Genomic DNA, 23050 nt, shown 5'->3' on the forward strand with positions numbered 1-23050 from the left:
GGGTTTGTTACATTCAGATCTGATTACATTCTCATTTCTCACTATGTCACCACCTATAGTTTCCTCCATGGCAGGTCATACATAATACATTTCTTTTTTCATTCAGCCAGTGTATAACCAGCTAGCCCATACATGGATTGAAATTTGGCTGGTCCCTGCTTAACTGGACAAATTTCGATCCATGTAAAGCCGGTTTAGGAATGACTGTTCTGTCATCTGGTCACTAACAGGCAAACTTGATATTGCAGATTATGCAGATTTAGAAATAGTAGAATGTTTCTGTAGGCATATTTTAGATGACCAGGACCTAATCCTGTTAACATATAACATACTATTGATTGAAATGCCTCTATAAAATGTATATGTAAAAATGTAGTATTCTATTTTTGAAAATGTTGGTAACTCAGACTAGGCCACAGTGTTGTTAGATAGCAAAGGACGTCTTTTGTGTTGTGTTTGGCTTGCCACCTGTTTACCTGGAGATGGCACTTGGGTATGAGGGAATCATCCTTTAAGGAAACAAGAAAATACAATATTTATGTTATTATTTATTTATTACAGGTACTTACTGTGTATAGGGTAAAAAAGGGGGGGGGGGTTGGGACTTTGAATGAGGCGCACGATGGGCTGTGTCGTGCGTCTCCATCCCTGTTCAATTAGAAAAAGAAGAGCTTTGTGTGAGAAACACGACAAGGCTGACAGAACAAAAGTATTACATTTATTTGATACATACATATATATACATAGTAAGACATGTGAATTTTATGAAACCAATAAAAAAGCTGGTAGGTCATCCCCAGTCCAGGTTCATAAAAGCCATCATAGCACGATACCAATTATCCAATTTACTATTATACTCATTATACATTTCTTACTTGTATACTATAGATATCCTTTTATTGGCTTACTGACTATACTCCATCAAACCCAATCTATGCTCCTCCCTATGTGCGGTGTGGTCCGCCCTGTTTGCCTTCTTTGGTTGCCCTCAGCTCCCGTGCGGGACACTTCAGGTCATGCAACTGCCTTCGGAGTCGGTTATGCCTGAGCTGCAGTGTAAGTTTAGGGAAATTGGAGTTTTTTCCCCCCTCCTCTTCTCCCTTCCCCCCCCCCTTCCAGTTTTATTTACCATCATCGTTGCTACTCTTTTATACTTATATACATAATATACTTTTCTTTATAGACATATTTCATGCATCCACTCAGGAGTAAGGGGCATTACTAAGTCCACGAAACGCGTCAAGTTTGCTGATGACATGATTACAGTCAACCCTCTTTTACGTTGGTATCGTGCTATGATGGCTTTTATGAACCTGGACTGGGGATCACCTACCAGCTTTTTTATTGGTTTCATATAATTCACATGTCTTACTATGTATATATATATATATATGTATGTATCAAATAAATGTAATACTTTTGTTCTGTCAGCCTTGTCATGTTTCTCACACAAAGTCCCAAACCTCTTCTTTTTTCTACTGTATATAGGGCATCACTGTTACATCTTTCTTGATGCTTGTTGATTTGTAAATGGCATCAGGAATAAGGTAATGCTGCAGGAGGTCATCACTATATTACATCTTGCTTGTAAAAGTTGACTTTTGACTTCAGGAATGGGACAGTGCTGTTGAGCTTGTCTGAGGATGTTTCTATCTCTGTGTTATATAATGATTATGTTTTAAAAAAAATTGTACAGCCATCTCACGACGTGTTTCGCTATCACGACTTCGTCCAGGGAGTGTAAGGCAGATAACTTCTGTGAGTTTACACCTAATGAGGAGAGGTAAATTGCGCACTGTGGACTTTTTTTGCACATTGGACATTGGTTTATATGTGTGTTTAATTATCTCACACAGGGTGATTATACACTATATATATATATATATTTTTTGATTTACTTTTTGACATTGAGTCACACTCATTAACAGAAGATAGTGATAAGTATTTAATAATAATTGTTTCACTGGTATATTTTATATACATTTTGTATACTTTTGAGCACCGCTGTTCACTTACAATTTGGTTTAAGTGTTCCTTAACCCATTTCAGTTGACTATTTAAAGTGGCAGCCACATATTTATCACCAATATATTCAAAATTGTTTTTTCAAAATAGTTTTTCACTTTCTTGTTGTTTACAATAACAATTTTTATAACATTTTTTTTTCTGTGGCGCAGTAGTAAATGGGTGCTTTTCCTTTTTATGATCATGCTTGGTTGGCTTAGGGATCGGCTAAGGAATGATTATTGAAGATTCTGAGGTTTCCAAATATGACAATTCCCAATAAAGTTTTAATAGCTTCAGGTTTGAGGTTGTAATACTAAAATTTAATTTTAGTCAAATAAACTTGCAATATTGCAAATGGTAATTTGTTTTATTCTTTCTGTGCCAGTAGGTGGAACTCCATTCTTCTTGTCATATGATTTACAGGATCTCTTTTTTCTGTGCTGTGTGTTTTCAGAATAGTGTAGTGCCTGGTTGTGTGGCTGATAAAAAGCAATTCTAGAAAACTTTACAGTTGTGTTCAAAATTATTCAACCCCCAATGCTGTAAAGGGTTTTAGGGAATTTAGTGTACATTTGTAATTGTATTCAGAATGAAATCCTACAAGGACTTCTTAAAGAACCATATGCAACTAAAATGACATCAATTGGTTTTGTAATACAGTAGTAAATGTTTCTTTTGTGAATTCTTAATTAACACAATTATTCAACCCCTTAAAGACTACCACTCTGAAGAACAGAGGTTCATTGAAGTGTTTTCAATCAGGTATTGAAAACACCTGTGGATGTCAGGGAGCAGCAATAAAGCCTAATAATCACCAATTAGGCAGCTTTAAAATGACTGTGATACTCAGCTCCTTCTAGACATCTACTGGTGTGGTTACAAACATGGTGAAGTCAAGAGAATGGTCCAGGAAGACAAGAGAAGAGGTGATTACTCTTCACAGGAAGGGCAATGGCTATAAGAAGATTGAAAAGATGTTAAACATACCAAGAGACACCATAGGAAGCATCATTCGCAAATTCAAGGCAAAGGGCACTGTTGAAACGCTACCTGGTTGTGGCAGAAAGAAGATGCTGACTTTGACTGCTGTGCGCTACCTGAAGCGTAGAGTGGAGAAAAGTCCCCGGGTGACTGCTGAGGAACTGAGAAAAGATTTGTCAGATGTGGGTACTAAAGTTTCTGCTCAGACAATACGGCGCACACTGCGTAATGAAGGCCTCCATGCCAGAACTCTCAGGCGCACCCCCTTGCTGTCTCCAAAGAATAACAAGAGTCGACTGCAGTATGCCAAAAGTCATGTGGACAAACCACAGAAGTTTTGGGATAGTGTTCTGTGGACTGATGAAAAAAAATTAGAACTGTTTGGGCCCATGGATCAATGCTATGTTTGGAGGAGGAAGAACAAGGCCTATGAAGAAAAGAACACCTTGCCTACTGTGAAGCATGGGGTCAATCATGCTTTGGGGCTGTTTTGCTTCTGCAGGTACAGGGAAGCTTAAGCGTGTGCAAGGTACCATGAATTCTCTTCAGTACCAGGAGATATTGGATGACAATGTGATGCAGTCCGTCACAAACCTGAGGCTTGGGAGACGTTGGACCTTTCAACAGGACAATGATCCCAAGCATGGCCATCACAGTCACCAGACTTAAATCCGATTGAGAACCTCTGGTGGGACTTAAAGAAAGCAGTTGTAGTGCACAAGCCTAAGAATGTGACTGAACTGGAGGCTTTTGCCCATGACGAATGGGCGAAGATACCCGTAGATCGCTGCAAGACACTTGTGTCAAGCTATGCTTCACGCCTAAAAGCTGTTATAACTGTAAAAGGATGTTGTACTAAGTACTAAGATTGAATGTCACTTGGGGGTTGAATAAAACTGATAATGATGTGAGCACAGAAAAGACATTTGTGGTTATTTCATTATAAATGTTATGTTATATTTGTCTGACCTACACGTGCCTCTTTGATTTAATTGTAAGCAGGATGACTGAATGATCAAAATCAATGTCAAACTGGCCAAAACAATCAATTTCAGTTGGGGTTGAATAATTTTGAACACAACTGTATATAGTGCAAGTGAGTGACCCCAAAAAAGATTACACTCTTCTCACAAATATTGTTTTTAAATTTTTAGTAGTTAATCACTGGGATAACTTTAATGTATTCTGTTTCAGAATTGTATTTTTTCCACCTTGTTAAATCATATAAATAAAGAAAAAGCCCAGCATTACCAGTCTAGAAATGAGTGACTGGCCCCCACGACCCCCCAATACATTATATCATTCTTACCGTACCCCAGGATAGAGTTTGCATACTTTTAAGCAATGAGCCAAATAATGACATTACTTTGAAATTTCCCAGTTTGCTTACTAAATAAAATAGCTGCAAAAATTTTACAAATCAAAGTATTACTATTCCAGAAGTGAGTGACTGCCCCCCTCAAATAACCCCCCCCCCCCAAAAAAAAAAAAAATCATACCATTACTATTGTGCCCCAGGATAAAGATTTTTAATTTTTGGCAGTTGGTTATTGAGATTATGTTAGGTTGTTCTATGCTATGTTAGAAGATGGCCACCTGATGCTATTTCGTGTGTTTTATGCTTCCTGAACACCTATCCCACACAGCCAACCAGTTCAGCTGCAAGGTCTCCAACCGCTTCCATTGTACACCTGCATGCAGTGCTTTTCATTTGTATTGTTGTGGGTGTTGATGCGAGAAGGAGGTCAGGTGATCCGTCAGTCTTTCCTATGTATGTCATGCAAATCACTGCCTAGCAACCCCAGAATGCAGGCTGATATGCAATGGAAGATTAAAGGTGTATCACAGCCAGATGGCAATTGTCTATCATGTAGTGACTTGCTGAAGCTGCTATGAAGTGTCAATTGATGAGAATGATGTGGCTGGGGGCCCTGGGAGTAGAATTATGGGTGCAGAGTGGCAGGCATTACATGACAACTACAATGACAGACAGAAATAAGTGATTATTGGCAGACCCTCGCTAGATAAGTTTTAATGCATTTTATAGCCACATGCTCAAGATCCTCTTGTCCTATGGTAGGCTGGTCTACCCCTGACTGTACCTTTTTAGTTTCTGCAATCCTTCCTCATATGTTTTTAGACATTGCACATTTTTGTTAACAAGTCAAGTCTCCAGAACTGGACACAGTATTCTAAATAAGATCTAACTGAAAATCTAAATAGTGGGATCGGGACCTCCTTCCTTCTAATAAATAGAGATGGGCCGAACACCCCCCTGTTCGCTTTGCATCAGAACTCCTGAACAGGGGAAAAGTTTGGCCCTGAGCTGCAAACTCTATAAAAGTCTATGGAACCGAACATGAAAAATGAAGACTTATATGCCAGTTATTGGCCATAGAAGGGGTATGGGGGCCCTGGTACTGCTCTGGAGTACATGTATTAATGCAATTTTTTTTTATAAAACAATCATTTTTAAAGGAGCAGTGATTTTAATGATGCTAAAACTGAAACAATAAAAATGAACAATGCCTTTAAATATAGTGCCTGGGAGGTCTCCTTAGTCTGCTTGTAAAGTGGCGCATCTGTAAAGTGTATAGACGCTGCTGCAGCAAAACTGACATTTATAAAGGAAAAAATGCATTTAAATGTACTCCTTGGCTGAAAGCTATTGCTGGCCCCCGGCAATACAAAGAAATTGAAAAAAACAGAGTGGGGTCTCCCCCAAAATTTATACCAGACCATTATGTGAGCGTGCAGCCTGGCAGAAAGAGGGGGACAAGCGAGCGCCCTTCCCTCCTGAACCATACCAGACCACATGTCTTCAACATGGGGGGGGGTGCTTTAGGGTGGGGGCTCAGCCCCCTCACCCCAAAACACCTTGTCTTCATGTTTATGGAGACAAGGGTTTCTCCCCAAAAACCCTGGGCTGTGGCGTCTTTGGAGGCAGGCATAACATCTGTACTTCTGTGTAGGGGTATATATACACACACACTTATATGTATTTATACACATACACATATATAGGTGTGATAGCAGAGAAGCCATATGGGTGTTAATTATTTCATTAGTGCAAGCATAGGTTTCTGCTACTTTCACACCTATATATGTGTATGTGTATATATACATACATGTGTGTGTGTATATATACCCCTACACAGAAGTACAGATGTTATGACTGCCTCCAAAGACGCCCAAAAAATGCCCAAAAAAACGGCAGCTACAAAAACGCCCAGGTGTGTTTTTGCAGCAGGCGTTTTTTTTGGGCATTTTTTTGGGGTCTTTGGAGGCAGGCAAAACATCTGAACTTCTGTATAGGGGTATATATACACACACACTTATATGTATTCATACACATACACACATATAGGTGTTATAGCAGAGAAGCCATATGGGTGTTAATTATTTCATTAGCGCAAGCATAGGTTTCTGCTATTTTCACACCTATATGTGTGTATGTGTATATATACATACATGTGTGTGTGTATATATACCCCTACTCAAAAGTTCAGATGTCATGCCTGACTCCAAACATGTCCTCAAAAAAGCCCTATAAACGCCTGCAGCAAAAAGCAGGGTGACAGGGGCGAAGCCACTATCCGGTTCTGTAAGTGTTCTAAGAGAAACAATCTTTACTCTATAGCGGTCACCCTGACATGGAAGGGTTTTGTCACCCTGCCATAGCAGTCAGAGTCAGTTAACCCTACACTACACTACGGTCCCCTTACACGTAACACTTTCCCTACAGAAACTAGATTATTAAATCTAACTATAGTGGAAAATAGTACCCTAATTACACTAGATATCCCTTTCCTCACACTAATAATTGCTAAATGACACTTTGAAGCAGAAGTAACAGAACTGCTTCCACTCTCTTCCACAGCCCTGTATTAAAATGGTAGAGATTTGGCGGGGCTATCTTATATACTGGGGGGCGTATTTACTAATGATTGGCCTCTGGACCCCCTAGTCACTCCAATCACATTCCTAGAATTCTCCTGCCCCCTCAATTGACTTTTACTGATGGTTCTGGTCCAATCACGGGCTTTTAAAGCCCAGTTCCTGTCCCATTGCATTTTGGTCGGTTCTGGTTGCCGAATCTGGCCGAACCTCGAACAGTCAATGTTCGGGTCGAACCGATGGTCGACCCGAACCGTTCGATCATCCCTATTGCACACTGCAGCTTGAAAAAGCTCAGTAGAGCTTTTTTTTTTACTGAGGTAAAATACAGCCCATTAATTGTAAAGTGCCTATGCACACATGCGCGTAAACGAGCGTCGTACATTATTCAGTAAAAACAAAATAGAAAAATCTGCATTATTGGTCAGTCATTTACGCCTCATGCACGCAATTGTGCACAAATGTGCGCAAATGGTTTTTTACATTCTGTGCAGAACAAGAATGCGAGAATATGTTTTACGCATTTGCACAGAAATGCATGCAGATACATGGTAAAACAGATGAAAAAGTAGATACTCAAACAGGAGTATCGTGTGCAAGAGGCCTAAAGGAAAAAAATTTAATTTAAACTTGCTCGTGGCTGTAATGTATTGCCGGCTCCCGGTAAAACAGATAAAAGAATTTTAAAAAAAATAAATGGCGTAGGGTCCCCCTCCCCCCCAGTCCAAATCAGCCCCCCCCACCCAAAACACCTTGTCCCCATGTTGATGGGGACAAAGGCCTCTTACCGACAACCCTGTGCTGTGGTTGTCGAGGTCTGCGGGTGGGGGGCTTATCGGAATCTGGAAGCCCCATTTACCAAGGGGGCCCCCAGATCCTGCCCCCCCCTCCCATGTGAAAGGGTATTGGGTACATCATTCCTATAAAATAACTGTCAAAGGTGAAGAGCGGGCATATGGCAGGTAGCCTCTTTTTTTTTTTTTTTTTTTGGGGGTACGGCGTGAATCATGATTGAAGATGGATTTACATCGAGGGGCACTCATTTTTTTTTCTTTTCAATAAAGGACTTGTCAAACACTGTTTCCTGTGGTTTTTACTTTTTAAACTTTTTTGGTGAATGGGTATGAGTATCATATACCCGATATTCATTCACATAGGGGGGGGCCCCTTGTTAAAGGGGGCTTCCAGATTCCAATAAGCCTCCCACCTGCAGACCCCCACAACCACAGCCCAGGGTTTTTGGGAAGAGGCACCCCAAAGCACCCTCCCTATGCTGAGGGCAAGCGGCCTGGTGTGGTTCAGGAGGGTGTTTTTCGCTCGCCCCCTCCCCCCTTTCCTTGCCTGCCAGACTGAATGCTCAGCTAAGGGTCTGGTATGGATTGGGGGGGGGGGGGGCGACACCATTTTCTTTTTTAAATGTTGGTGTGGAGTTACCCTTTAAATCTTTACAAGACACAAAGGGCCTGGTAAAGATTTTGGGGGGGACCCCACTTTTTTTTAAGTTCTGTCAAAGGGTTCCCCTTAACCACCTAAATACAGGGCACTTTGAGCCCCTTCCTGCCCAAACCACATTTCAGCTTTCAGTGCTCATTGGCATCTATAGGAAATCTTGGTCAGCCTGACATGGCACTGCTCCTGGTCTTTAACATTGGCATCTAAGGGAAATCTTGGTCAACGTGACAAGGCACTGCTCCCCATCTTTAACATTGGCGTCTATGGGGAATCTTGGCCGGCTTGACATGGCACTGCGCCCAAACCATAAGTGACAGGGACACAAAGCTTGGGGAGCACTGAGAGTGGACCCAGGACTACAACATATACATACATTTTAAAAGTGGGGTATACCTGTTGTGACGGTATGCGAGGTGAGGTAGTAGATAATCGCTATATTTCACCTCGCATACGTTCTGTAGTCAGTGAATGAACCGGAATCCGGCCCGGGTTTTTCCAGCCTCGGTGACAGGCTAGGTTCCGGTCCAGAGATTGTGGGTCACCTGAGTCCATGCTCAGGTGGACTTTAAATGAACAGGAAGAGAGCACAGGAATGCTCTGGCCTGATACTCAGAAGGGAATCTGAGAGAGGAGCTCTGTTTGGACTTTAAAAGAAAGGTTTGCTTTACCATGTGTTTTTGTGGGTGATGGGGACCAGCCCCACACTGTATAGTGAGAAAAACTGCTGTTTAGTTTAGCGCCGGACGGCAAGGATTTGTTTTACTGTTTTGTGGTTTTTACATATTTGCAAACCTCTGCTAAATAAAGCTGGGAACCCACCAGACTTTAAAGAAATTACCTGCATGCAGGCCTTACTTTCCTGGAAAAGGTGATTATCTACACAGTTGTCCCACAAATTCACATAAACATAAGGACAAAGGATCATTTTTTAAGCATACACAGAGAGCCAACACAATGCCTGAAGCTACGTTAAATAAAAACTGTGGGGCACGTATTTTGGGTAGCCGATACCAGCAAAGCCCATGCTTTGAATCAGGTACAAGCTCGGGTACAAGATCAGTAAAAGATCATAACTGATGTTTCACATTTGTCTATATCTGGCTCTGTTTTGAAAGCAATTGCTGAAATCTCTTTATTATAGCTAGTTATAATTCTCATGTATTATCTAATTAAGATAATTAGTGCATTCACCCCTAACTATTATGTGTTAAAATGTATTTTTAAAGAAAGGAATATATATTTTATAATTAATGCATGTATCTTCTTTCAACAGGGAATACTGCACTGATCTGCCCATATCTAGTAATAACACAGAATTCCTTATCAATTTTAACAATTACATAGACACAAGAACACCTTCATACAAAGAATGTAAGTATAAATGCCACGTTTCTTACTTTCAAGCCAGTAACCCATGCTCTTTATTATTTGCATTATGTATTTTATGACATCTACTTCTATTATACAGGATTTATATACTATATAATTAATTATTAATTTTTAGGTACAGCTCTGGAAATCACAGGGATGTGCTAAATGTTGTTTTTATATTAGGGGTCGCGGATCAGGTCTAATGGACTGGTCAGAAAATCTGTAAAAGTTGTAAACATTTTCACTAACTTTTGTTTTCTTGTTGATGCCTCCTTGAGCTTTTTGCTGATTCCTTCCCTGCACTCTAGACTCTCTTCATTAGTTCTAGTAGGTGTGCCAGCACTCTTTGCTTGCCTTTAGATGTTCTGTTCACATAATAGCACACCATAATAGCACACCCATTAGATGGCCACTTTTTTTGGGCATTAATTATGCTTGTGTTTGAAACTTTGGTACTGACACCTGGCTGTCTTGACTCCTGCTCAAAACTACGCAATGCTCAATGTTTAACCTTCTGCCGCTCCGTGGGCAGTTTGATTACACCTAGGTCTGCCCTGTTACCTTTTCTGTCTAGCTTTCCACCCAGCTAAGGAACAGTTGACAATCTAGACAATGTAGGCTGGCAAAAAAACATATTTACTAAACCATACAAAATAAATATACCCACAAAGTGATTACTATAGATAGTATGCTGCAAACATAAGAATTTGAGACCTTTGTGTGCAGTTTTGAATCTCATTGCTATGTTGCTGTTTTGGTTTTTGCTTTCTTCCTGTCTGCGCAATTTTTCTGTTAAAAGCTGTTCACTATATCTCTATATAATTTTGGATGTCATAATATGCAGTATATCAATACATATTTCCAAAGTCTCTGATCATGCTGTCACAATTTCAAGACCTTTGAAGAAAGAGACATAGAAATTTAAGAAATTGTAAATACAACATTGCTTTTCTTAGATAACATTTTGTTTTTGAATGTCAAGTCACTATAGACAGGACCTTACAAATATTATTAGTAATAAATGCATTGTAATTTATCTTCAGTTATCTGGCTGAGTTGTGGAACTGCTCTTTTTATCCTACTTTTCTGACTGTTGTATGTATTCTTTTTAAAACACCAGAATAATTTAACTAAACATAAATAGCCTTGTGCCAAAAAAAGTACTTAGCGAGTCTTTTGAAGTACTAAATCAAAATAAGTGTGTATCTTAAAGGATCTAGTAATGAAATATCTACTAGAGCATTTATTGGCACATTTTAATGTTAAAAAGAGAATCTTTCGGTGATTTTTGACTTATTAGGAAAAGTCCTTACACAATTTAAGTAACATATTTTAGCTACTTATGGATATTTCAAATAAATGCAGTTAACAATTATTTTCCATTGTGTTATGGTTAACCTAAGGATAAAAAGGTTGTATTGGGGGGGGGGGGGGCTGTAAAGTAGAGTAGCAGAAATAGCTAAATGGATTTTGGAATAACAATATTTAGCATTACCAAATTTTGCAGCACACACATGTAAACACACTTTGGTTTAAACTCCACTGAGAGAAGCTCATGCAGTAAAGATCTCTGGGAAGAAAAAGTTACTTTTCTTTGCAGCTCTATTTTTTCTAGTTATGTCAGTACATATATACATGCACATCTGTGTACTATGGAACTTTAGGAGAGAGAGCCAAGACCACACACACACACACACACACACACGCTGGTGTAAATACCTTTAGGAACCCACTTGTCTGGCCAGGAGTATGCAAGAAGATAGACACCACCTAGAACTCCTCCGCCCAAAAGATGTACTTAGGGCTCTTAGCAATTTATGATGTCTTGCACTCGTTTTCCAGTTCAGCAGGGAGGAGGAAAGCTTTTAAAAGAGAAGTTTGAGGTTCCAAACAAACACGCATCATACTCCCCTTGCCTGATGCTGCAAATTTCCCTTTTCAGCTTTAAACCCAAGAACTGAGTAATCACATGACCACTGATCACTCGGTTCCCAATCAGCTCTGAGCAGAGAGCTGTAACTATCAGTTACCACTCTCACCTCTGTGCTCCTCCAGTGCTAACATGATTGCTGAGCTGGAGAAGGGCAGGCTTAGCTGGTTTTGGCTCTCAGACAGTTACCATGGTTACCAGGTTATTTTTACATGGTCATCTTGTGGGAATAAACTGTACCCCCTTTTTTCTTATTTGTTTATTTTTTCTTTTTATGTTGGTGATTTCTCTATATTTATTTAATTAAATCTCTGACAAAGCTCTTGTTTGAGCAAAACATGTAGGGTCATTTTGGGAGCACTTTTTCAGAACTTTATATTTTTTTGGGTTACACGTGGTGTATTAGGGTGGGTGATCTGTATGACTCCTAGATGTGATGGTCTTTTAAAGCAGTCCAGTTAATATGTATGGAGGAAGTACAGTGAATAGGGAGGCTGTTAATGCATGTCGCTAGTCACTGAGTCTCTTTGACCTGTTGTTCTGACACTCCAATTGCCAAATTGTTATATCTGTAAGAGGTTTTTCCTTGTGCCACATACTGTATAAGCAAGTAGGTGGAGATTTGTCACCATTTGAATCAGTTAGGTATAAATGTACTTCCAGTCATTTTGGCATTGAAAGACAGAAACCTCCATCTGCAATGCATGAAGTGAAAAAGTGAAATGGTGATATTGCAGTGGAGGGGGGGTTCCTGGACACCTATAGATCATTATTTTTCATCACATGTGCGTTTAGTGTTGACACGCCCCACAAAGTAAAAAAACACACACACAGTCATTTATATACTTTTTATGGAAAGCCCTTAATAAAGAATATGTTTTAGACCAGTGGCTTCTGGTTCATAGGGAAACGCACCCTTGTTCTGTAGTAGTAAATAATTACCACAGTGGTTAACAATGTTTTGATACTTAAAGCTTGTGTTAGTAGATTTTATGCTATACCTAAATGAGCAGTTAACCCTTTCAGAGCGGGCACAGCCCCCCGCAAGGGACATTTTCCATTGTTTTCCGAGTTGGGCTTTAAACAAAAACCTTAATCATCCAGAGCCAACCCTTTCAAAACATACAGGAATAGGACCGAACAGCATAACAAATGTCACTGCCTATTATTCATTTATGCTCAATTACAAATTTAAATGAATGACACATTTGACAAATATGAATGTGGGATTAGAACCTCTTATCATTTATACTCAGCTTTGCATGTGATTCTTCCCTTACCTATTTTTAGTGGCTTAAATTCCTCAATCCCTATGGGGAAATAAAGAGACATGAGACAAAATGCTGTGGTCATAAATCAAGAATTAGTTTTACCATGTAATCTTAAACAGTTTTTTTTTTAATTTTCAACATGGACCTGCTTTGACTTGTATTTTACTTTATTTTACCAAACATAGGTAACAAAGAGTTGATTAACAGAGCTCTACTGGATGCAGGGTTGTCGTATGATCTTGTTCAAAACCACTGGAAGGGTCCATTACCGTAAGATTTTTCATTTTATTTTTAAATCCTAAATCAAAAACCTTGATCCCTGCATGAAAGGATTTGTACTTTAAAGAAATTGTAAAAAATTAAAAGCCATGTATTTTTTTTTTTAATAAATCAGGTAAATATTTGAACCATTGCATTTACATTTTCAGCCAGCAAGTAGAACTCTATACTCCCTGTCTTGTGATTCAATATTAGTCTTAATAGCTTTGCCGAAAAATCCTGTTTTTCATTGAGCCTAATATCTGCAATTTACAACTTATACACCAGAGGAGTAACTGATCTCTTGTCCTCTTTGCACTATTCATATTATCCAAACCCATTATAGTTTCCATTTTAAAGGGGGCATATGTATTACACCCAAAATGGCTGTTTTAATTTTTTTTGAGACATTAATAATTTGGATTAGCTTCTCAGAGATCCCAGTGGTAATATTTGCATTTGTTTCCATCTCCCAGTCTTAGAGATTCTCCTGTCTGTCCTCTGTCTGCAGCAGGGAAAGTCTTACCCCTTCTGCTGAGTTACAATAAGTTAAAAGCCCAACAGGAAGCAAGAGTTGTGGATTGTTATTGGCAGGTCCATTTTACATCAACTTTAAACAAAAGCTTTGCTATGCCTATGCAACAGGTTTACTTTGATGTAGGCTTGCTCAGCATAACCCATTCACTTTCTCTTCTTTTTGCTACTTTGGTCACCCGGTACTTCTGGATATGGAGAGCATGCAACTTGTTCTTCTTCTTTGCATATGACAACATTGGTGCTTGATTGTTGGCTAATCAAGTGCACATCACTGTCACATGGCTGAGAGAAATTAGTGATGACTTGAAAGAGGAAGGAGAATGAGTTGCTTGCTTTTCCATACTACAGAGTACCGGGTACTTTGCTTCCACAGGGGTAGTATGGAAGGGTATGAAGTTAACCTATAGGCAAATGATGATGCTGGGTATAAAGTTAACTTGTGTCTTTGCGCTGTATAGAAATACAAACATTGACTTTAACTGCCCAGGGTGTCCTGGAAATATGATTCGATCAGCCTGTTTAAAGAAAGAAAAAAAGAAATACAATGTATTTGCTTGTTTGCATTTGTCTATAACAAATATTTGCTGTTTAGTTTGTCATTTGTTTATAAATGTTTTACTCTTCCAGAGAAGGGGTGACTGCCAGATTTGTATCTACAGATGGTGGGATTACCAGAGTGTACCCAAAAAGGTAATGTGTCATTATAATTACCTATGATATATATATAGGGAATTCATTTTCAAAATACTATACAGTAGAGTATGAACAGAGCTGCTTTTGGGTTAATTGACTTCTACATTGATAGGTAGTAGGCTACTTTTATAATGAGAAAGTTGCTTGTTTGATTCACATGCAAAAATAGTATATGTGTACATTAAGCACAAACAATTCAGTTTCTGTATGGAATCAACACTAGTATTCCAGCAGTAGATAAAGTTCACAGCTGTCACATTAATAGAATCATGAAGCATCATTGTTGCTTTTAACACTTTACAACTGCCACTCTATTACTGGCACTCATTAATAATATATAAACAATAAACAGAATTTTTAATATGTGAACTTCCTTTGGAGTGTATCGCTTTTACGTATCCTTACCTACTCATAAAAGCAAGGTTATATCATAAAAACAAAAGTTTTAATGTAACTGCACAGATAATATAGCTAATGGAGATCAGATGCAGCCATTTACAATAAAATTAAAAGTAACCAAAATTAGATGGCAAGCAAAATACACGTTGTGCATACAGTATCTCACAAAAGTGAGTACACCCCTCACATTTTTGTAAATATTTTATTATACCTTTTCATGTGACAACACTGAAGAAATGACACTGTGCTACAATGTAAAGTAGTGGGTGTACAGCTTGTATAACAGTGTAAATTTGCTGTCCTCTCAAAATAGTACACCCCTAAGTGAAAATGTCCAAATTGAGCCCAATTAGCTATTTTCCCTCCCCGGTTTCATGTTTACGTCTCAGGTGTGAATGTGGAGCAGGTCTGTTAAATTTGGTGTTATTACTCTCACTCTCATGGCAAAGAACTCTGAGGATCTAAAAAAAAAAATATTTCTGCTCTACATAAAGAGGGCCTAGGTTATAACAAGATTGCCAAGACCCTGAACCTGAGCTGCAGCATAGTGGCCAAGACCATACAGTGGTTTAATAGGACAGGTTCCACTCAGAACAGGCCTCGCCGTGGTCAACCTAAGAAGTTGAATGCTCGTGCTCAGCATCATATCTAGAGGTTGTCTTTGGGAAATAGACATATGAGTGCTGCCAGCATTGCTGCAGAGGATGAAGGGGTGGGAGGTCAGCCTGTCAGTGCTCAGACCATACACCGCATGCTGCATCAAATTGGTCTGCATGGCTGTCATCCCAGAAGGAAGCCTCTTCTAAAGATGATGCACAAGAAAGCCCCCAAACAGTTTGCTGAAGACAAGCAGACTAAGGATATGGATTACTGGAACCATGTCCTGGGGTCTTATGAGACCAAGATAAACCTATTTAGTTCAGATGGTGTCAAGCGTGTGTGGCAGCAACCAGGTGAGGAGCACAAAGACAAGTGTGTCTTGCCTACAGTCAAGCATGGTGGTGGGAGTGTCACGGTCTGGGGCTGCATGAGTGCTGTCAGCAATGGGGAGCTATAGTTAATTGAGGGAAGCATGAATGCCAACATGTACTGTGACATACTGAAGCAGAGCATGATCCCCTCCCTTCAGAGACTGTGCCGAAGCGCAGTATTCCTACATGATACCGACCCCAAACACACCTTCAAGATGACCACTGCCTTGCTAAAGAAGCTTAGGGTAAAGGTGATAGACTGGCCAAGCATGTCTCCAGACCTAAACCCTATTAAGCATCTGTGGGGTATCCTCAAACGGAAGGTGGAGGAGCACAAGGTCTCTAACATTCACCAGCCTGTGATGTCGTCATGGAGGAGTGGAAAAGGACCCCAGTGGCAACCTGTGAAGCTCTGGTGAACTCATTGCCCAAGAAGTTTAAGGCAGTGCTGGATAATAATCTTGCCTAACAAAATATTTACACTTTGAGCCCAATTTGGAGATTTTCACCTAGGGGTGAACTTACTTTTGTTGCCAGCAGTTTAGATATTTAGTCCCCGTTCACACTGGGGTGACCTGTGAGGCGACCTGGTCGCCTCACAGGTCGCCGTAGGTCGCCTTCCATATAGAAGCTGCGGACCGTTCTGATAGGAGCGACACAAGTCGCTCCGACTTAGAAAAAGGGTCCGGAGCTTCTTTGGGGCTACCCGGAGCGACCGTCATAGACTTCAATGTTATGAAGTCCGTGGCGGCCGCTCCGAGGTCGCCCCGGGAAGTCGGATCGCCCCAGTGTGAACGGGGCCTAATGGCTGTGTGTTGAATTTTATTGAGGGGACAACAAATGTACACTGTTATACAAGCTGTACACTCACTACTTCACATTTTAGCAAAGTTTAATTTCTTCAGTGTTGTCACATGAAAAAATATAATAAAATATTTTCAAAAATGTGAGGGGTGTATTTACTTTGGTGAGATACTGTAAACTGCATATTATGTTGTGAACATTTTTTCTAATTACACTCATCATTTTCAAGTTTAAGACAATATTTCAGTAAACCTTCAAAATGTACAGCTTAATCATTATACAGAAATGACAGTCATATGACATTTTAATTTGGACCACTGTAAAAAAAAAAAAAAAAATATATATATATATATATATATATATATATATATATATATATATATATATATATATATATATAAATTATGTGTACAGTTTCTGCTTTAAAGGGTATTCTACCTTGACATCACTTTTATAGCCATCTGGAACTTTTGCTGAAAGCATTCTGCGGTGTTGATTATTTTTACAATTTAGGAATATGACTCATGCTGCTTTCTGGATACAGTTGCATTATAACAGTTGTGTTACAATGCAGGCCATGAAAATAAACCCAAGTCTGATAACATAAATATATAGCTAAAAGCACATTAGGAAACTAAAAGAGATACACAGTTTATTTCAAGTCTATGGAAATAAGACAAAGTCTACACTGAAATTCATGATCTATCTCATAAAATGAAGAAAAACATATTTTTTGCTGTATTTAGCATCAGTCTGTACACTAAGATTTGTATTAGATCTTAATGTAGGCTTGAGGCGCAAGTAACTCTGTTGCGTTAAAAAGTGCACTTTATATATATATTTATATATATATATATATATATTATTATATTCCAAGCACAATTAATCCCAACGTGCTAAAAAGCACAGTTCTCAGCTCTTTTGTATAAGGTAACGGAGCACGCTCAGCAGTACCCAGTAATACAGACACACAGGATGCTGGATAGAATGTCCTACATAAAGCATTGAGCTCAGTTTATATATGGGACAACAAAAGGACAACAGCAGTAAGTGATGGCTATACAACATCAGCCAATCCGTTCCAAATGTACAGTCACATGACATAAGTTACTCACATAGACTCAGCCAATGACACACCTGTATACATTCAAATATACAATAGAAAGGGAGTGTACACGATCGTGAATGAGCAGAACAGCATGCACGGCTTGGTATTGGTGTAATTCCGCACACCGTAGTTAACAATAAAAACCCATGTGTAGCGGAATTCACACCTAACACTACACAATGAAACCAGCGTGTAGAACCGTGAATGCTGCCCTGATCAAACTCATGCATGCACTCTCACCACTACTTCTAGCGTGAATCCCACTCAGCAAGGCTCAGAGAACAATGCCTAATAGGATTTTACTATTGTTCTCATAGACTTGAGGCTATCTGCAGGGAGAGAGCCATGCTGTTTCCATTATGGTGATTAGGTACAGTAGAAAGACATGAGAGTATATCCCTTCATAAAGGAAGATAGATATCAAAATTGTATTAAATTCACAGAGCAAACATATTCCCGCCGAGCGAACAAATCTGCACATTATACAGTGGCCCCGCTGGTGGTCATATCCTTGCTGCTTGATCCTTGAACTCCGCACCACAATACACATTGATCTCTACCGGCAAACAGACTCGAGCATAGCGCATAAAGCGTCTACACATCTAAAGGAAGGTTTTCACTGCCAGTAATCTTTTCTCAATGCCGATTTGCCCCTACACGCTCTAACGAGCGTGTTGCAAGCAAACCGACAACAGGAGCCGTAATGACAAGCTAAATAAAACACATCCTGAAAGCAGCTTGTAAAATTATATATTTTTTTTTTCCTATTGCTTCCTTGATGAAGATATATATACAGGTGCATCTCATAAAATTAGAATATAATCAAAAAAGTTAATTTATTTCAGTAATTCAATTCAAAAAGTGAAACTCCTATATTTTATATAGATTCATTACACACAGAGGGATATATTTCAAACTTTTCTTTCTTTTAATGTTGATGTTGATAGCTTACAGCTAGTGAAAACCCAAAATTAAGTATCTCAGAAAATTAGAATATTACATAAGATCAATAAAAAATAAATAAAAAAAAAGGATTTTTAATCCAGAAATTATTTTTTTACTGAAAAGTATGTCCATGTATGATATAGTATGTACTCAATACTTGGCTGGGGCTCCTTTTGCATGAATTATTGCATCAATGCGATGTGGCATGGAGGCAATCAGCTTATGGCACTGCTGAGTTGTTATAAAAGCCAAGGTTTCCTTGATAGCGGCTAAAATGATCAGATTGCGAAAACTTCACACTGGACCTCATGCAACTTGGATTCTGTGCCTCTTCACTCTTCCTCCAGGCTCTGGGACCTTGATTTCTAAATGAAATGCAAAATTTTGCATAATCCGTGATGATTTGGGGGGCCATGTCATCATGTCATCTTCTGGTGTTGGTCCACTGTTTTTTATCAAGTCCAAAGTCAGCGCAGCCCTCTACCAGAAAATTCTAGAGCCCTTCATGCTTCTGTCTGCTGACCAGCTTTATAGATATGCTGATTTTATTTTCTAGCAGGACTTGGCACCTTGCCATACTGCCAAAAGTACCAATACCTGGTTTAATGATCATGGTATTACTGTGCTTGATTGGCCAGCAAACTCGCCTAACCTAAACCCCATAAAGGATCTGTGGGGTATTGTCAAGATGAATATGAGAGACACCAGACCCAACAATGCAGATGAGCTGAAGGCCACTACCAAAGCAACCTGGGCTTCCATAACACCTCAGCAGTGCCACAGGGGGATCACCTCAATGCCACGCCGCATTGATGCAGTAATTCATGCAAAAGGAGCCCTGACCAAGTATTGAGTGCATGCTATACTGTACATGGATAGGATTTTCAGTAAGCCAACATTTCTGTATTTTTTTTTTTTTTTTTTGTTATTGGTCATATGTAATATTCAAATTTTCTGAGATATCTAATTTTGGGGTTTCACTAGCTGTAAGCCATAATCATCAAAATTAAAAGTAAGAAATGCTTAAAACATATCTCTCTGTGTGTAATGCATCTAAATAAAATATATGAGTTTCACTTTTTGAAATGAATTACTAAAATACATTATCTTTTTGATGATATTTACATTTTATAAGATGCATCTGTATAAGTAGAGTTCCAACAGTGAATATACATATATTGTATATGTATATAAATCTCTACTACACACACACTTCTTTGGCACAAGTAAGAAATTAAAAGATAACTAGACTAGATGCTACAGATCATACCTATTGTACACTAATTAATTATTGAGACCTATAGCGCATGATTTACTTTATTTACGTAAAAAAAATCATCTTCCTAAAGAATGTGTTACTTTACCTTACTACCTGAAAAATATTTTCAAATATATTAATTTTTAGGAATAAAGATGATTGAAAAATGGTGAAAAACATATTCTGTTTATCTGGATTTTAGTATTTGGCCTTATATTTTCAATATAGACCCCTGCCCCTCTGATTTTTGCATTGTAAAATGTATGAATAAGATTTATATTAGTTATGGAACCAGTCTTGCACACGTTTTCTGTTTTACTATTTTGGTTCAATTTTGTTTTAGCGCTGGGGAGTATTGGTTTGAGGATCCTGAAACATATGAAGACAGTTTTTACAAGCGAAGTTTGGACAATGACAATTACATTTTTACAGCCCCTTATTTCAACAGTAAGTTTTCACTAATCTTTATAATGTCAAACATGCCCTAATTTATAAAGCTATTGATTTTTTTTTTTTTAACAAAGGAACATCTCTCTCATTTTGTCACTTTCTTAAAAATGATAAAACTATGCTCTCTAATCATATACCTTTCACTGTAAAAAAAAAAAAAAAAAGTCTTAACTGTAAGCTTCTACTAAAACTCCAGTCTGCTATAAAGGTTGCAACTTGGTTTGGAGCTCTGTCTTTCTTCTAGCATTCTGCTCATGTCTGTTCCTGTCTCGGTAAATATTGTATTCACTTTGTGCTGTTTTTAAACCAGGAACTGGGCTGGCTTCTTCTGAAAATGGTATAATGGTTAGCAAGGCAGTGGAAATAACCATTGAAGGCAAATTACTTAAGCCTGCTGGTGAGTAGCTTTATTGACAATTAGAGTTGTATTATCAATAAAATGTGCATTTCACATGTAAGACAGTAGGACACATCTGCATTGCTAGATCCCATTGTTTTCTAAGAAGAATAAAAAAAAACAGTGCCCCCAGACTCCCTCATGTGGCCTACAAATGTATTCTTTAGACCTAGCTAAAAGATGATATGGTCTTAAAGAAGTAGAGCCAAAGCTCTTTTGGGCCTACTTTTCCAGTGAATCACAGAAATGCAGTTCGTTCTGTACTCCTGTGACCCATTTTCAGCCAACAGTGGGCTAAAGCCGGCTTTTGACTAACGTCATTCAGCCAGTCAAGGCTCTGGATCGATCCCGACTTTAATGTTTGGATTCACCCAAATGCTTTGACCAGTAGCTCTCTTAGTTTCTCAGTGTTCTGCTGAGAGCCTGAGCCAGTCGTTCCCACCCCCTGCACAGCCCTGCACTCCAGTGAGCACTGGAGGGGCAAAGCAGAGAGCCTGAGACTGACAGTCATTGGCTCTCTGCTCACTGAAGACCAATCGGTGCTCCACCTAGGTGAGTATGAATGTTTGTTATTTTTGATTCCCGAACTTTTAAAATGGAACTTCACTCTCTCAATCATTATTGATAGTGTGTAATCCTCACGCTGCTAGCATTAGCAAATAGATGGGACAGTATATCATAATTACTTGTTTTAATTACCTTTCTTCAGTTACTTTATAGTTTCCATGCCTAGGCAAATGATGTCATACATCCCAGGAGTCTTCAGAAGGGGAGGAGGGGTTTACTGAGATAAGCACACTCTTCTGCTTGAATGTCTGAGCTAAGGGCAGATGAATTCCAGGAAGTAAATGCTACATGAATCATCTGCCCTTACTTAAGATGGCCACAGCCAGAAATGCTAGGATTTTTTTTTTTTTCAAAGTGATGTATCAGCAAAAAAAGCATGTAGACATGGATAGATGGCTAAGTGTACTCTCAATAACAAAATTTTAAATAGCATTTTTGGTTTTTGGTGCTCAGATGCTGTGTGGATTTGCTTTAAGGTTAAAGCTCGGCAATGAAGCAGGGCTTGCATGTGCACCAAACACATGTTGCTACCCCATGTAGATAAATAGACTTCTTACATAAAAAATGTAACACACACCTGTAACATTATTTACATTATATTGTTGCTTACCAATTCTTAGATGTGATGGCAGCAGTCATTTTCTTTTTCAGGCTTTTCTTCTTTTATTTCACCTGGTGATCTAGCCAGTATGTTTGTTGTTTTTCAAAAGAACAACCTCTCCAGCAGAATTTAGCAGTTAAAGAGATGGGACAAACCAATTAACACTAGCAGGGATGCATAGAATGATCAGCTTTTATGTATTTATGGAATACCCTTATCCCAAAGAAAAAAAATCTGTGTGCTGTACCTGTCTTTAAAGTATTATCTGGAGTTTGGCTTCGATTTGTTAGTGTATCTAAATCTGCTAGTACATCTAACACTCTCCTCCTCTCAGACTGGCAATGCTGCTGTCCAAAGGTGCCCTCTGTTCTCATTTAGCCAGAGTGGGGGGAATTCTAATACAGGAGAAGGGGAAAATAGAGACAAAAAAAACCTAAGAACATAGGCATGCACAGGGAGTGTGCCAGGGGTTCTTGGGCACACCCTAATCACTCTGTGCAGTGAAGATCCCCCCCACTGCCTGAGCTCCCCTCCCATTGTTGCGCCCCCCCCCTACCGCAGTGCTGCTGGCTTCTCTCCATTTTCCCCCCTACATGCTGCTTTGGGGGATGTTTCAGTATAGAGAGTGGGGGAGGGGGCTAATCAATATGCCCATCCTTATTCAAATAAACATACTAACTGTGTTCAATTATAACTGAAGCATAGGAAACTGTGTTTCCTATGCTTCAGCTTGTGACTGAACAGGATGCCGCTCAGCACAGAGCACTTCCAATTCATTTATTCATTCATGCTTGATCTTTGGGGTGAACACCCTAATGCAATAGTCTGCACACACCTATTCCTTTCTGTTTTTTATTTCCTGCAAAAAACAAGATAACTTATTAAAAGCAGCTTATATTACAAACATTACACATTATTAGGCACACAGGTAACCCCGTATACACCCCTAGATATTAACCCCTTCCCAGCCAGTGTCATTAGTACAGTAACAGTGTATAGTATTAGCACTGATCACTGTATTAGTGTCACTATTGATTTCAGTGTCAGTCAGTTAGTGTATTTCCTAGCCAGCATCAGCTAGTGTCAGATTTTCCACCACACTATCACAGTCCCACAATAAGTCGCTGATCACCGCAATTACTAGTATAAAAAA

The 23050-nt window shown here is 39.1% G+C and overlaps 1 protein-coding gene across 2 annotated transcripts in view; it reads left to right on the forward strand.

Annotated features, from left to right (window-relative positions):
- Positions 1 to 23050, forward strand: part of CACNA2D1 (calcium voltage-gated channel auxiliary subunit alpha2delta 1) — a 960240-nt gene that overhangs the window by 872363 nt on the left and 64827 nt on the right. For both annotated transcript variants that reach the window (XM_082257081.1, XM_082257082.1), the window contains 5 exons: positions 9611 to 9708; positions 13095 to 13179; positions 14332 to 14394; positions 20226 to 20329; positions 20643 to 20729. In XM_082257081.1, coding sequence (XP_082113207.1) covers positions 9611 to 9708; positions 13095 to 13179; positions 14332 to 14394; positions 20226 to 20329; positions 20643 to 20729 — 437 coding nt within the window. The remainder of the gene's footprint in view (positions 1 to 9610; positions 9709 to 13094; positions 13180 to 14331; positions 14395 to 20225; positions 20330 to 20642; positions 20730 to 23050) is intronic.

This window comes from Pelophylax lessonae (assembly GCF_965119305.1).
Source record: "Pelophylax lessonae genome assembly, chromosome: 4".
Lineage (NCBI taxonomy): Eukaryota > Metazoa > Chordata > Amphibia > Anura > Ranidae > Pelophylax > Pelophylax lessonae.